The sequence below is a fragment of the Coregonus clupeaformis genome, chromosome 1 (genome assembly GCF_020615455.1).
Source record: "Coregonus clupeaformis isolate EN_2021a chromosome 1, ASM2061545v1, whole genome shotgun sequence".
Taxonomy (NCBI): domain Eukaryota; kingdom Metazoa; phylum Chordata; class Actinopteri; order Salmoniformes; family Salmonidae; genus Coregonus; species Coregonus clupeaformis.
The window spans coordinates 73,692,122-73,706,483 of NC_059192.1; the positions used below are offsets into that span (position 1 = coordinate 73,692,122).

General features: G+C 44.0%; 1 protein-coding gene across 3 annotated transcripts in view; it reads left to right on the top strand.

The window, feature by feature from the left end:
- l3mbtl2 (L3MBTL histone methyl-lysine binding protein 2) overlaps nt 1–14,362 on the top strand; it is a 51,791-nt gene that overhangs the window by 4,858 nt on the left and 32,571 nt on the right. For all 3 annotated transcript variants that reach the window (XM_041889990.2, XM_041889980.2, XM_041889999.2), the window contains exons 6-8: nt 5,932–6,014; nt 6,144–6,261; nt 6,447–6,581. In XM_041889990.2, coding sequence (XP_041745924.1) covers nt 5,932–6,014; nt 6,144–6,261; nt 6,447–6,581 — 336 coding nt within the window. The remainder of the gene's footprint in view (nt 1–5,931; nt 6,015–6,143; nt 6,262–6,446; nt 6,582–14,362) is intronic.

Below are 14,362 nucleotides of genomic sequence, written 5' to 3' on the forward strand. Positions count from 1 at the left end.
TTTGACAAATTCACTTATACAGTGGGGAAAAAAAGTATTTAGTCAGCCACCAATTGTGCAAGTTCTCCCACTTAAAAAGATGAGAGAGGCCTGTAATTTTCATCATAGGTACACGTCAACTATGACAGACAAAATGAGAAAAAAATATCCAGAAAATCACATTGTAGGATTTGTAATTAATTTATTTGCAAATTATGGTGGAAAATAAGTATTTGGTCAATAACAAAAGTTTCTCAATACTTTGTTATATACCCTTTGTTGGCAATGACACAGGTCAAACGTTTTCTGTAAGTCTTCACAAGGTTTTCACACACTGTTGCTGGTATTTTGGCCCATTCCTTCATGCAGATCTCCTCTAGAGCAGTGATGTTTTGGGGCTGTCGCTGGGCAACACGGACTTTCAACTCCCTCCAAAGATTTTCTATGGGGTTGAGATCTGGAGACTGGCTAGGCCACTCCAGGACCTTGAAATGCTTCTACGAAGCCACTCCTTCGTTGCCCGGGCGGTGTGTTTGGGATCATTGTCATGCTGAAAGACTCAGCCACGTTTCATCTTCAATGCCCTTGCTGATGGAAGGAGGTTTTCACTCAAAATCTCACGATACATGGCCCCATTCATTCTTTCCTTTACACGGATCAGTCGTCCTGGTCCCTTTGCAGAAAAACAGCCCCAAAGCATGATGTTTCCACCCCCATGCTTCACAGTAGATATGGTGTTCTTTGGATGCAATTCAGCATTCTTTGTCCTCCAAACACGACGAGTTGAGTTTTTACCAAAAAGTTCTATTTTGGTTTCATCTGACCATATGACATTCTCCCAATCCTCTTCTGGATCATCCAAATGCACTCTAGCAAACTTCAGACGGGCCTGGACATGTACTGGCTGAAGCAGGGGGACACGTCTGGCACTGCAGGATTTGAGTCCCTGGCGGCGTAGTGTGTTACTGATGGTAGGCTTTGTTACTTTGGTCCCAGCTCTCTGCAGGTCATTCACTAGGTCCCCCCCGTGTGGTTCTGGGATTTTTGCTCACCGTTCTTGTGATCATTTTGACCCCACGGGGTGAGATCTTGCGTGGAGCCCCAGATCGAGGGAGATTATCAGTGGTCTTGTATGTCTTCCATTTCCTAATAATTGCTCCCACAGTTGATTTCTTCAAACCAAGCTGCTTACCTATTGCAGATTCAGTCTTCCCAGCCTGGTGCAGGTCTACAATTTTGTTTCTGGTGTCCTTTGACAGCTCTTTGGTCTTGGCCATAGTGGAGTTTGTGTGACTGTTTGAGGTTGTGGACAGGTGTCTTTTATACTGATAACAAGTTCAAACAGGTGCCATTAATACAGGTAACGAGTGGAGGACAGAGGAGCCTCTTAAAGAAGAAGTTACAGGTCTGTGAGAGCCAGAAATCTTGCTTGTTTGTAGGTGACCAAATACTTATTTTCCACCATAATTTGCAAATAAATTCATTAAAAATCCTACAATGTGATTTTCTGGATTTTATTATTCTCAATTTGTCTGTCATAGTTGACGTGTACCTATGATGAAAATTACAGGCCTCTCTCATCTTTTTAAGTGGGAGAACTTGCACAATTGGTGGCTGACTAAATACTTTTTTTCCCCAATGTAGAACATTAATGGACAGGAACAGCAACACAAATTTAAACTAAGAACACTACGACTAAAGAACAATATGACTGTTTTTTTTTAAAAAGAAGAATAATAATACAAAGAATAATGTGTGGGTGTGTGTTGAGTTTGTGTTGGAGAGTGTGTGTGTCTCTTCACAGTACGCGTTATTCCTTGAGGTGTTTTATCTTTTATTTAATTTTTTGCTTGCCTGAGTTACCTGAGGTGGAAGAGAATTCCATGTAGTCATTGCTCTACACACTACTGCGCGACTCCCAGCCTCTGTTCTGGACTTGGGGACTGTGAAGAGACCCCTGATTGCATGTATTTTGAGCTGTGTATTAACTGGCCGAACAGACGATTCGGTACTTTCAGCACGTCAATACTTCCAAAGAACAGCAGTGATGCAGTCTATCTCTCCTCCACTCTGAACCAGGAGAGAATGACATGCATGTTATTGACATTGGCTCTTCGTGTGCATTTGAGGGCCAGACGTGTTGCTCTGTTCTGGGCCAGCTGCAGCTTTTCTAGGTCTTTTTTTGCCGCACCTGACCATACAACTGGGCAATAATCAAGGTGACAACCAGAGCTTGCAGGACTTGTTTGGTTGCATGTGATGTTAAAAAAGCAGAGCATATGTTTATCACAGACAAATCTCTCTCCATCTTTACAACAATAGAATCAATATGCTTTGACCATGACAGTTTACAATTTAATATAACATCAATAAGCTTAGTCTATTCAACTTGCTCAACAGCCACAGTATTCAGGACCAGATTCAGCTGAGGTTCAATGCCTAGAGAGTGATTTGTACCAAATACAATGCTTTTGGTTTTAGATATGTTCAGGACTAGTTTATTCATAGCCACCCATTCTAAAACTGACTGCAAATCTTTGTTTAGGGTTGCAGTGATTTCACTAGCTATGGGTGCTGACAAGTTTGGTGTTGAATCATCTGCATACATAGTAGGGCTGGGAATTGCCAGGGACCTCATAATACGATATTATCACGATACTTAGGTGCCGATACGATATGTATTGCTATTCTCACGATTCTATATACAGTGGGGAGAACAAGTATTTGATACACTGCCGATTTTGCAGGTTTTCCTATTTACAAAGCATGTAGAGGTCTGTAATTTTTATCATAGGTACACTTCAACTGTGAGAGATGGAATCTAAAACAAAAATCCAGAAAATCACATTGTATGAAGTAATTAATTTGCATTTTATTGCATGACATAAGTATTTGATACATCAGAAAAGCAGAACTTAATATTTGGTACAGAAACCTTTGTTTGCAATTACAGAGATCATACGTTTCCTGTAGGTCTTGACCAGGTTTGCACACACTGCAGCAGGGATTTTGGCCCACTCCTCCATACAGACCTTCTCCAGATCCTTCAGGTTTCGGGGCTGTCGCTGGGCAATACGGACTTTCAGCTCCCTCCAAAGATTTTCTATTGGGTTCAGGTCTGGAGACTGGCTAGGCCACTCCAGGACCTTGAGATGCTTCTTACGGAGCCACTCCTTAGTTGCCATGGCTGTGTGTTTCGGGTCGTTGTCATGCTGGAAGACCCAGCCACGACCCATCTTCAATGTTCTTACTGAGGGAAGGAGGTTGTTGGCTAAGATCTCGCGATACATGGCCCCATCCATCCTCCCCTCAATACGGTGCAGTCGTCCTGTCCCCTTTGCAGAAAAGCATCCCCAAAGAATGATGTTTCCACCCCCATGCTTCACGGTTGGGATGGTGTTCTTGGGGTTGTACTCATCCTTCTTCTTCCTCCAAACACGGCGAGTGGAGTTTAGACCAAAAAGCTCTATTTTTGTCTCATCAGACCACATGACCTTCTCCCATTCCTCCTCTGGATCATCCAGATGGTCATTGGCAAACTTCAGACGGGCCTGGACATGCGCTGGCTTGAGCAGGGGGACCTTGCGTGCGCTGCAGGATTTTAATCCATGACGGCGTAGTGTGTTACTAATGGTTTTCTTTGAGACTGTGGTCCCAGCTCTCTTCAGGTCATTGACCAGGTCCTGCCGTGTAGTTCTGGGCTGATCCCTCACCTTCCTCATGATCATTGATGCTCCACGAGGTGAGATCTTGCATGGAGCCCCAGACCGAGGGTGATTGACCGTCATCTTGAACTTCTTCCATTTTCTAATAATTGCGCCAACAGTTGTTACCTTCTCACCAAGCTGCTTGCCTATTGTCCTGTAGCCCATCCCAGCCTTGTGCAGGTCTACAATTGTATCCCTGATCCTTACATATCACTGTGGTCCTCTGTAGCTCAGCTGGTAGAGCACGGCGCTTGTAACGCTAAGGTAGTGGGTTCGATCCCCGGGACCACCCATACACAAAAAAAAATGTATGCACACATGACTGTAAGTCGCTTTGGATAAAAGCGTCTGCTAAATGGCATATTATTATTATTATTATTATATCTCTCTGGTCTTGGCCATTGTGGAGAGGTTGGAGTCTGTTTGATTGAGTGTGTGGACAGGTGTCTTTTATACAGGTAATGAGTTCAAACAGGTGCAGTTAATACAGGTAATGAGTGGAAAACAGGAGGGCTTCTTAAAGAAAAACTAACAGGTCTGTGAGAGCCGGAATTCTTACTGGTTGGTAGGTGATCAAATACTTATGTCATGCAATAAAATGCAAATTAATTACTTAAAAACCATCCAATGTGATTTTCTGGATTTATGTTTTAGATTCCATCTCTCACAGTTGAAGTGTACCTATGATAAAAATTACAGACCTCTACATGCTTTGTAAGTAGGAAAACCTGCAAAATCGGCAGTGTATAAAATACTTGTTCTCCCCACTGTATATTGCGATATGATAATGAGTTTAATGCGATTCGATGTTCCAAACATATTTCTCACCATATGTCTGCTGCAGAGGGACAAGTGAGAGCCATGAGAAAATTCGTTTTGATCTGTCATGGAAGTTAAAGTGCTGAAAACCAATGGGATCCCTATTTATAAAGATAATGGAGAACAAGCTATGAAGAAAAATACTGGAGTTTTGGTGCAGGTACAGCAAACTAGCGCAAAAATAATATTGTGGTACTGTCAAAACGATACGATATATCATCAAAAATAATATCCCGATATGTAACGCTCCCCCCCCCCCCATCACTAGTACATAAACACACAGGCATTGTTTAACGCTAGTGGTAGATCATTAGTAACAATAGAGACTGTATTGTAGAGGGCCAAGACGGCTCCCTTGTGGAATACCACACTTTACATGTTTTACATTAGAGAGGCTTCCATGAAAGAAAACCCTCTGTTCTATTAGATAGATAGCTCTCTATCCATGATATGGCAGATTATGTAAAGCCATAACATACATTTTCTCAATAATAAATTATGGTCAATAATATCAAAGGCTGCACTGAAATCTAACAAACAGCTCCCACAATCTTCTTATTATACATTTCTTTCTGCCAATCATCAGTCATTTGTGTCAGTGCAGTACATGGTGAGTGTCCTTCCCTATAAGCGTGCCGAAATTCAGTTGTTAAATTGTTCACAGAGAAATAGCATAGTATCTGGTCAAACATGCATAAATATCATACCCCTTAAAAATGCTAACCTCCCCTGTTATTGGTAATGGTGAGGGGTTAGCATGTTCTGGGGGTATGATATGTATGCCTCTGTAACTTTCTCACTCATAATTATTCACGTTTCATTCATGATTACCCGTAATCATGGTAGCATCCACATTTTATGTAGAAGTGTTCAGAAACATATTCTATTCTTATTTACAATAAAAGTGACTCCAAAATGACACAATACATATTTGACCATTTAATTTCTATTGGGCACAACATAATCTCAAACACAACCAAAACAAACTGCAAATGCATCCAACAAGTTTGTAGAGTCACAAGCTTGATGGAGCCATTGCGTGCTAGGAATATGGCAACAAATACTAAACTTCTGACTACTTTCGTACACTATAAGTGAATTTGTCCAAATACAGATGACACCTTTAAATGGGGGGACTAGATACATAAAGTGCTTTCGTTTCAAAACGGTAAAACATATGTATGAAAATACCTTCAAATAAAAAGTGACATTCTGTACTGTCACCTCATAAAACATTTAATATCAAGTCCAAAATGCTGGAGTATAGAGCCAAATTAAGTGTACATAGACAATATTAGCTAAAACATCACACCAGTGCAGCCAGGAAGGAAAATCCTCTCAATCTTTTTATGTAAGTTACAAGAAGGGAACATTTAGTTCCTTTCTGAGACCTGTGTTAGTTCTCCCTTTTCCCCTTGTGATATAGCTGCAGCAACAGGAAACTTTGACTGGGGTGCTTACCTGGAGAAGGCAGGCTCTCTTGCTGCTTCAGTGGCCTGCTTCAGACATGTACGTCTTCATTTGCACTTGTTACAATACTATCCTATTCCATTTTAAAGTTGCGTAGCAATAAAACGTTTACTTTATTCGACTGGTGAACCAACGTTGCCTCTGTTCCCCTCCATTCCACCCCTGCAGGCACCGCTCTGTGCCCAGTGGGATGACATCACAGTTGGGTTAAAGGTAGAGGTCCTGAACACTAGTGCCATCCTGCCCAGTAAAGTCTATTGGATCGCCAGCATCATCCAACTTGCAGGTCAGCCAAATACACTGAAACTGACTGATGGCACATCTAAAAATGGCACCATATTCCCTATACACTACTTTTGAGTACACTATACAGGGAATAAGGTTCCATTTAGGAGGCATCCTGAGACCTCAAACCTGATTTATTGGCATGTACTGTATGTTAGTTTACCTTTTCCTCCCTCTGTTTTCCAGGCTACAAAGCTCGGTTGAGGTACGAGGGTTTTGAGGAGGACGGCAGCCAGGACTTCTGGTGCAGCCTGGGCTCTGGAGACATGTACCCCATCGGATGGTGTGCCATGACCGGCAAGCTGCTGGTGCCACCACAGGGTGAGTGACCTCCACAGGTATAGAGGACTATAGGTCTAAAAGTTTTAGTTAACATTTCTGTAAAAAAAATAAAAAATGTGGGTAACGAGACATCCCTTTTTTTAAGCAGTATCTGAAGAAGTGCAAAATTTCGATTACACATACTTTTTTTTTGGTGTTAATTAAACGTTTTGCTAGTTGATCAATACAGTGCATTTGGAAAGCATTCAGACCCCTTGACTTTTTCCACATTTTGTTACGTTACAGCCTTATTCTAAAATTGATTAAATAAAAATGTCCTCATCAATTTACACACAATACCCCATATGACCGTTTTTTTTTGTTTAATTTTATGTAAATGTATTAAAACTAATAACAGAAATACCTTATTTAAATAAGTATTCAGACCCTGGTCACTGATGATCCTCAGTCACATTCACATTATCTTGGACTCCACTATGACATTGGAGTCTAAAACTATCACTCTTCTCTTCCAATTTTACTCTTGTTTAATTGTTGCACTAGCTGAAGAGTTTAGAGCCACGGTTTGTTTGCTTAATTGTACATATCCAAAATGCTAAGGACGTTTACCAATACAGGGGCTGACCCTTTTCATAGCCTACTGGTTAATTTAGAATGTTTCTCATTACTCAGCCATGTGGCGACACATATGTTGGCATTATCAAAGATTCTTGTGCTCTGTTTCTCTAAAGGATTATTTAAAAAAATATTCCTGTGTTTTTTTCATGCAGCTCCATGTCTATGTCTCTTTTCCTGTTTCTTTTTCATTTCAATTATCTTCTTATAAGGATTAATGTCTAGTTCAACAACAAGTCAGGATGGTATTTTGGGGCTTCCAGTCAGACTGGTGACATGGAACATTCGCAGATGTGGGGGGCAAATTAAGCGCTCCATAGTATTTTAACATCTGAAGAGCCTGAATACTGATATCGCATCTCTTCAAGAATATGTGTTAATGACCATACTAGATTGCGTAAAGCATGGTTTGGACAGGTTTTTCATTCAAATTTTAACGGCAAAGCCAGGGGAACAGCAATAGTGATTCACAAACGAGTACAGTTTTCACCCTCACAGATAATTTCAGATCCTGGAGGACGTTATACAATAGTTAGTGGCACCCTCTTCCAGACCCCTGTAGTACTTGTGAATGTTTACGCCCCTAACTGGGATCCTGAGTGGCGCAGCGGTCTAAGGAAATGCATCACAGTGCTAGAGGCTTCACTACAGACCCGGGTTCCATCCCGGGCTGTATCAAAACCGGCCGTGATCGGGAGTCCCATAGGGTCGTCCGGGTTAGGGGAGGGTTTGGCCGGGGTAGGCCGTCATTGTAAATAAGAATTTGTTCTTAACTGACTTCCCTAGATAAATACAAATAAATAAATAAATACACCTGGCTATTAGATAACACTAGATTTATGACATCTCTTTTAGCCTCTCTCCCTAATCTTGACACCCACCGCCTCATCTTCGGTGGGGAACTTAACTGTGTTATTGAACCAAAACTTGACCGGTCTAATGCCAGAACACTTACTCCTTCCGGGATGGCAAAAGCTCTTTCTACATTCATGATCCAAATGGGTTGTGTTGATCCATGGTGCTTCCTCCACCCGGTCACAAAGAACTTCTCCTACTTTTCTCATGTTCATCAAGCCTACTCGCGCATAGACTACTTTCTTTTAGATAGGGCCCTTCTCCCCTCAGTTAAAACTACAGAATATTCTGCTATAGTAATTTCACACCATTCCCCCCACATTCTGGACTTAAAAATTACACCTCCCCCTCTTTTCTTTGGGAGACTTTCAAAGCTTTATTACGGGGAAAGATAATTTCTTACAATGCTCATTATGTCAAACAAAGAAAACTGAAACGTCAAGAACTGGTGGACTCAATCCTGGCAATAGACCGCCAATATTCAACTTCACCATCCCCTGAAATATATACGTAGAGAGGCTGAAACTTCAAACTCAGTTTAATCTGCTTTCCACTGATAAAGCAACGTTTCTGTTGCAACGAACAAAGGGTACGTACTACGAATATGGTGACAAGGCCAGCCGCCTTTTGGCACACCAACTTAAACGCCAATCAGCATCTCATCTCATCTCTCAGGTACAGTGGGGGAAAAAAGTATTTAGTCAGCCACCAATTGTGCAAGTTCTCCCACTTAAAAAGATGAGAGAGGCCTGTAATTTTCATCATAGGTACACGTCAACTATGACAGACAAATTGAGAATTTTTTTTCCAGAAAATCACATTGTAGGATTTTTTTATGCATTTATTTGCAAATTATGGTGGAAAATAAGTATTTGGTCACCTACAAACAAGCAAGATTTCTGGCTCTCACAGACCTGTAACTTCTTCTTTAAGAGGCTCCTCTGTCGTCAACTCGTTACCTGTATTAATGGCACCTGTTTGAACTTGTTATCAGTATAAAAGACACCTGTCCACAACCTCAAACAGTCACACTCCAAACTCTACTATGGCCAAGACCAAAGAGCTGTCAAAGGACACCAGAAACAAAATTGTAGACTTGCACCAGGCTGGGAAGACTGAATCTGCAATAGGTAAGCAGCTTGGTTTGAAGAAATCAACTGTGGTAGCAATTATTAGGAAATGGAAGACATACAAGACCACTGATAATCTCCCTCGATCTGGGGCTCCACGCAAGATCTCACCCCGTGGGGTCAAAATGATCACAAGAACGGTGAGCAAAAATCCCAGAACCACACGGGGGGACCTAGTGAATGACCTGCAGAGAGCTGGGACCAAAGTAACAAAGCCTACCATCAGTAACACACTACGCCGCCAGGGACTCAAATCCTGCAGTGCCAGATGTGTCCCCCTGCTTAAGCCAGTACATGTCCAGGCCCATCTGAAGTTTGCTAGAGTGCATTTGGATGATCCAGAAGAGGATTGGGAGAATGTCATATGGTCAGATGAAACCAAAATATAACTTTTTGGTAAAAACTCAACTCGTCGTGTTTGGAGGACAAAGAATGCTGAGTTGCATCCAAAGAACACCATACCTACTGTGAAGCATGGGGGTGGAAACATCATGCTTTGGGGCTGTTTTTCTGCAAAGGGACCAGGACGACTGATCCGTGTAAAGGAAAGAATGAATGGGGCCATGTATCGTGAGATTTTGAGTGAAAACCTCCTTCCATCAGCAAGGGCATTGAAGATGAAACGTGGCTGGGTCTTTCAGCATGACAATGATCCCAAACACACCGCCCGGGCAACGAAGGAGTGGCTTCGTAAGAAGCATTTCAAGGTCCTGGAGTGGCCTAGCCAGTCTCCAGATCTCAACCCCATAGAAAATATTTGGAGGGAGTTGAAAGTCCATGTTGCCCAGCGACAGCCCCAAAACATCACTGCTCTAGAGGAGATCTGCATGGAGGAATGGGCCAAAATACCAGCAACAGTGTGTGAAAACCTTGTGAAGACTTACAGAAAATGTTTGACCTGTGTCATTGCCAACAAAGGGTATATAACAAAGTATTGAGAAACTTTTGTTATTGACCAAATACTTATTTTCCACCATAATTTGCAAATAAATTCATTACAAATCCTACAATGTGATTTTCTGGATTTTTTTTTTCTCATTTTGTCTGTCATAGTTGACGTGTACCTATGATGAAAATTACAGGCCTCTCTCATCTTTTTAAGTGGGAGAACTTGCACAATTGGTGGCTGACTAAATACTTTTTCCCCCACTGTATATGACTCTTCCCGTAATCTTACAAGTGATCCCTCTAATATTAATTAAACTTTTGTGTCATTTTATTCTAACCTCTACAAATCCGAACCCCCATCAGGTAATACGGCTATGGACAACTTTTGAGAACTTGGATATTCCAGCATTTGATATGGACATGAGTGAAGTTCTGGATAACCCTCTGCATCTAGATGAGATTACAAAGGGTCTAAAGTTAATGCAAAGTGGCAAGGCCCCAGGCCCTGATGGCTTCCCCGTCAATTTTTATAAAATATTCTCAGATCAACTCGCCCCATTACTATTAGGTATGTTCACCGACTCGTTATCACAGGACTCTCTCCCCCCGACGCTAACTCAAGCCACTTATACTCAAGAAAAATAAAGATCCGGCGGAATGTGGTGGATATCGGCCCATTTCACTTTTGAACGCTATTAAACTATTAGCTAAGGTTCTAGCATGCCAGTTGGAACCCTGCCTTCAGGATGTCATATCTGATGATCAAACGGGTTTCATCAAAGGGCGACAACTGTTTTCCAATTTACGCCGTCTTTTGAACATTATACTCTCTCCTTCTGTCTCTCCAGACCCCAAAATTGTTGTTTCTCTTGATGCGGAGAAGGCTTTCGACCGGGTGGAATGGGATTATTTATTTAAGATTTTGGGAAGATTTGGTTTTGGGTCCAATTTCATCTCATGGATACGTCTGCTCTATTCTGCTCCTACGGCTAGCGTACACACCAACTCTCAACATTCAAAATACTTCCCCCTCTCCAGAGGGACCCATCAAGGGTGCCCTATGTCCCCGCTCCTTTTTGCACTTGCGATAGAACCGCTTTCCTTGGCCTTAAAATTATCATCATTCACTGGAATCCACCGAGCTGGTGAAGAACACAAAGTGTCACTGAATGCAGATGATCTACTATTATATATCACTAACCCTGTGATATTTTAAACACATTTGGATCATTCTCAGGTTACAAATTGAATATTCAGAAAAGTGAATGTTTTCCGATCAACCCGGCTGCCAAACAAATTCCCCCTGGAGCCCTGCCTTTCCGTCAGTCACCCTCTGGTTTTTCCTATTTAGGTGTGAATACATTCTCTGGCTACATTTACATTTACATTTACGTTATTTAGCAGACGCTCTTATCCAGAGCGACTTACAAATTGGTGCATTCACCTTATAGCCAGTGGGATAACCACTTTACAATATGTTTTTTTTTCTTTCTTTCTTTCTTTGGGGTGGGGTAAGGGGGGGTAGAAGGATTACTTTATCCTATCCCAGGTGTTCCTTAAAGAGGTGGGGTTTCAAATGTCTCCGGAAGGTGGTGAGTGACTCCGCTGTCCTGGCATCGTGAGGGAGCTTGTTCCACCATTGGGGTGCCAGAGCAGCGAACAGTTTTGACTGGGCTGAGCGGGAACTGTGCTTCAGCAGAGGTAGGGGAGCCAGCAGGCCAGAGGTGGATGAACGCAATGCCCTCGTTTGGGTGTAGGGACTGATCAGAGCCTGAAGGTACGGAGGTGCCGTTCCCCTCACAGCTCCGTAGGCAAGCACCATGGTCTTGTAGCAGATGCGAGCTTCAACTGGAAGCCAGTGTAGTGTACGGAGGAGCGCGTTGACGTGAGAGAACTTGGGAAGGTTGAACACCAGACGGGCTGCGGCATTCTGGATGAGTTGTAGGGGTTTAATGGCACAGGCAGGGAGCCCAGCCAACAGCGAGTTGCAGTAATCCAGACGGGAGATGACAAGTGCCTGGATTAGGACCTGTGCCGCTTCCTGTGTAAGGCAGGGTCGTACTCTCCGAATGTTGTAGAGCATAAACCTACAGGATCGGGTCACCGCCTTGATGTTAGCGGAGAACGACAGGGTGTTGTCCAGGGTCACGCCAAGGCTCTTCGCACTCTGGGAGGAGGACACAACGGAGTTGTCAACCGTGATGGCGAGATCATGGAACAGGCAGTCCTTCCCCGGGAGGAAGAGCAGCTCCGTCTTGCCAAGGTTCAGCTTGAGGTGGTGATCCGTCATCCATACTGATATGTCTGCCAGACATGCAGAGATGCGATTCGCCACCTGGTTATCAGAAGGGGGAAAGGAGAAGATTAGTTGTGTGTCGTCTGCGTAGCAATGATAGGAGAGGCCATGTGAGGATATGACAGAGCCAAGTGACTTGGTGTATAGCGAGAATAGGAGAGGGCCTAGAACTGAGCCCTGGGGGACACCAGTGGTGAGAGCACGTGGTGCGGAGACAGCTTCTCGCCACGCCACTTGGTAGGAGCGACCGGTCAGGTAGGACGCAATCCAAGAGTGAGCCGCGCCGGAGATGCCCAGCTCGGAGAGGGTGGAGAGGAGGATCTGATGGTTCACAGTATCAAAGGCAGCAGACAGGTCTAGAAGGACAAGAGCAGAGGAGAGAGAGTTAGCTTTAGCAGTGCGGAGAGCCTCCGTGACACAGAGAAGAGCAGTCTCAGTTGAATGACCAGTCTTGAAACCTGACTGGTTTGGATCAAGAAGGTCATTCTGAGAGAGATAGCAAGAGAGTTGGCTAAAGACGGCACGCTCAATAGTTTTGGAGAGAAAAGAAAGAAGGGATACTGGTCTGTAGTTGTTGACATCAGAGGGATCGAGTGTTGGTTTTTTGAGAAGGGGTGCAACTCTCGCTCTCTTGAAGACGGTAGGGACATAGCCTGCGGTCAAGGATGAGTTGATCAGCGAGGTGAGGTAAGGGAGAAGGTCACCGGAGATGGTCTGGAGAAGAGAGGAGGGGATAGGGTCAAGCGGGCAGGTTGTTGGGCGGCCGGCCGTCACAAGTCGCAAGATTTTATCTGCAGTGTGAGCAGGACCAGCAGTGTCATTTGACTTAACAAACGAGGATCGGATGTCGTCAACCTTCTTTTCAAAATGGTTGACGAAGTCATCCACAGAGAGGGAGGAGGGGGAGGGGGGAGGGGGAGGAGGATTCAGCAGGGAGGAGAAGGTGGCAAAGAGCTTCCTAGGGTTAGAGGCAGATGCTTGGAATTTAGAGTGGTAGAAAGTGGCCTTAGCAGCAGAAACAGATGAAGAAAATGTAGAGAGGAGGGAGTGAAAAGATGCCAGGTCCGCAGGGAGTCTAGTTTTCCTCCATTTCCGCTCGGCTGCCCGGAGCCCTGTTCTGTGAGTTCGCAATGAGTCATCAAGCCACGGAGCTGGAGGGGAGGACCGAGCCGGCCGGGAAGATAGGGGACATAGAGAGTCAAAGGATGCAGAAAGGGAGGAGAGGAGGGTTGAGGAGGCAGAATCAGGAGATTGGAGGGAGAAGGATTGAGCAGAGGTAAGAGATGATAGGATGGAAGAGGAGAGAGTAGCGGGAGAGAGAGAGCGAAGGTTGCGACGGCGCATTACCATCTGAGTAGGGGCAGAGTGAGTAGTGTTGGAGGAGAGCGAGAGAGAAAAGGATACAAAGTAGTGGTCGGAGACATGGAGGGGAGTTGCAGTGAGATTAGTAGAAGAACAGCATCTAGTAAAGATGAGGTCAAGCGTATTGCCTGCCTTGTGAGTAGGGGGGGATGGTGAGAGGGTGAGGTCAAAAGAGGAGAGGAGTGGAAAGAAGGAGGCAGAGAGAAATGAGTCAAAGGTAGACGTAGGGAGGTTGAAGTCCCCCAGAACTGTGAGGGGTGAGCCATCCTCAGGAAAGGAACTTATCAAGGCGTCAAGCTCATTGATGAACTCTCCAAGGGAACCTGGAGGGCGATAGATGACAAGGTTATTAAGCTTAAATGGGCTAGTGACTGTGACAGCATGGAATTCAAATGAGGAGATATACAGATGGGTCAGGGGAAAAATAGAGAATGTCCATTTGGGAGAGATGAGGATTCCTGTGCCACCACCCCGCTGACCAGATGCTCTCGGGGTATGCGAGAACACATGGTCAGACGAGGAGAGAGCAGTAGGAGTAGCAGTGTTTTCAGTGGTAATCCATGTTTCCGTCAGCGCCAAGAAGTCGAGGGACTGGAGGGTAGCATAGGCTGAGATGAACTCTGCCTTGTTGGCAGCAGAACGGCAGTTCCAGAGGCTGCCTGAGACCTGGAACT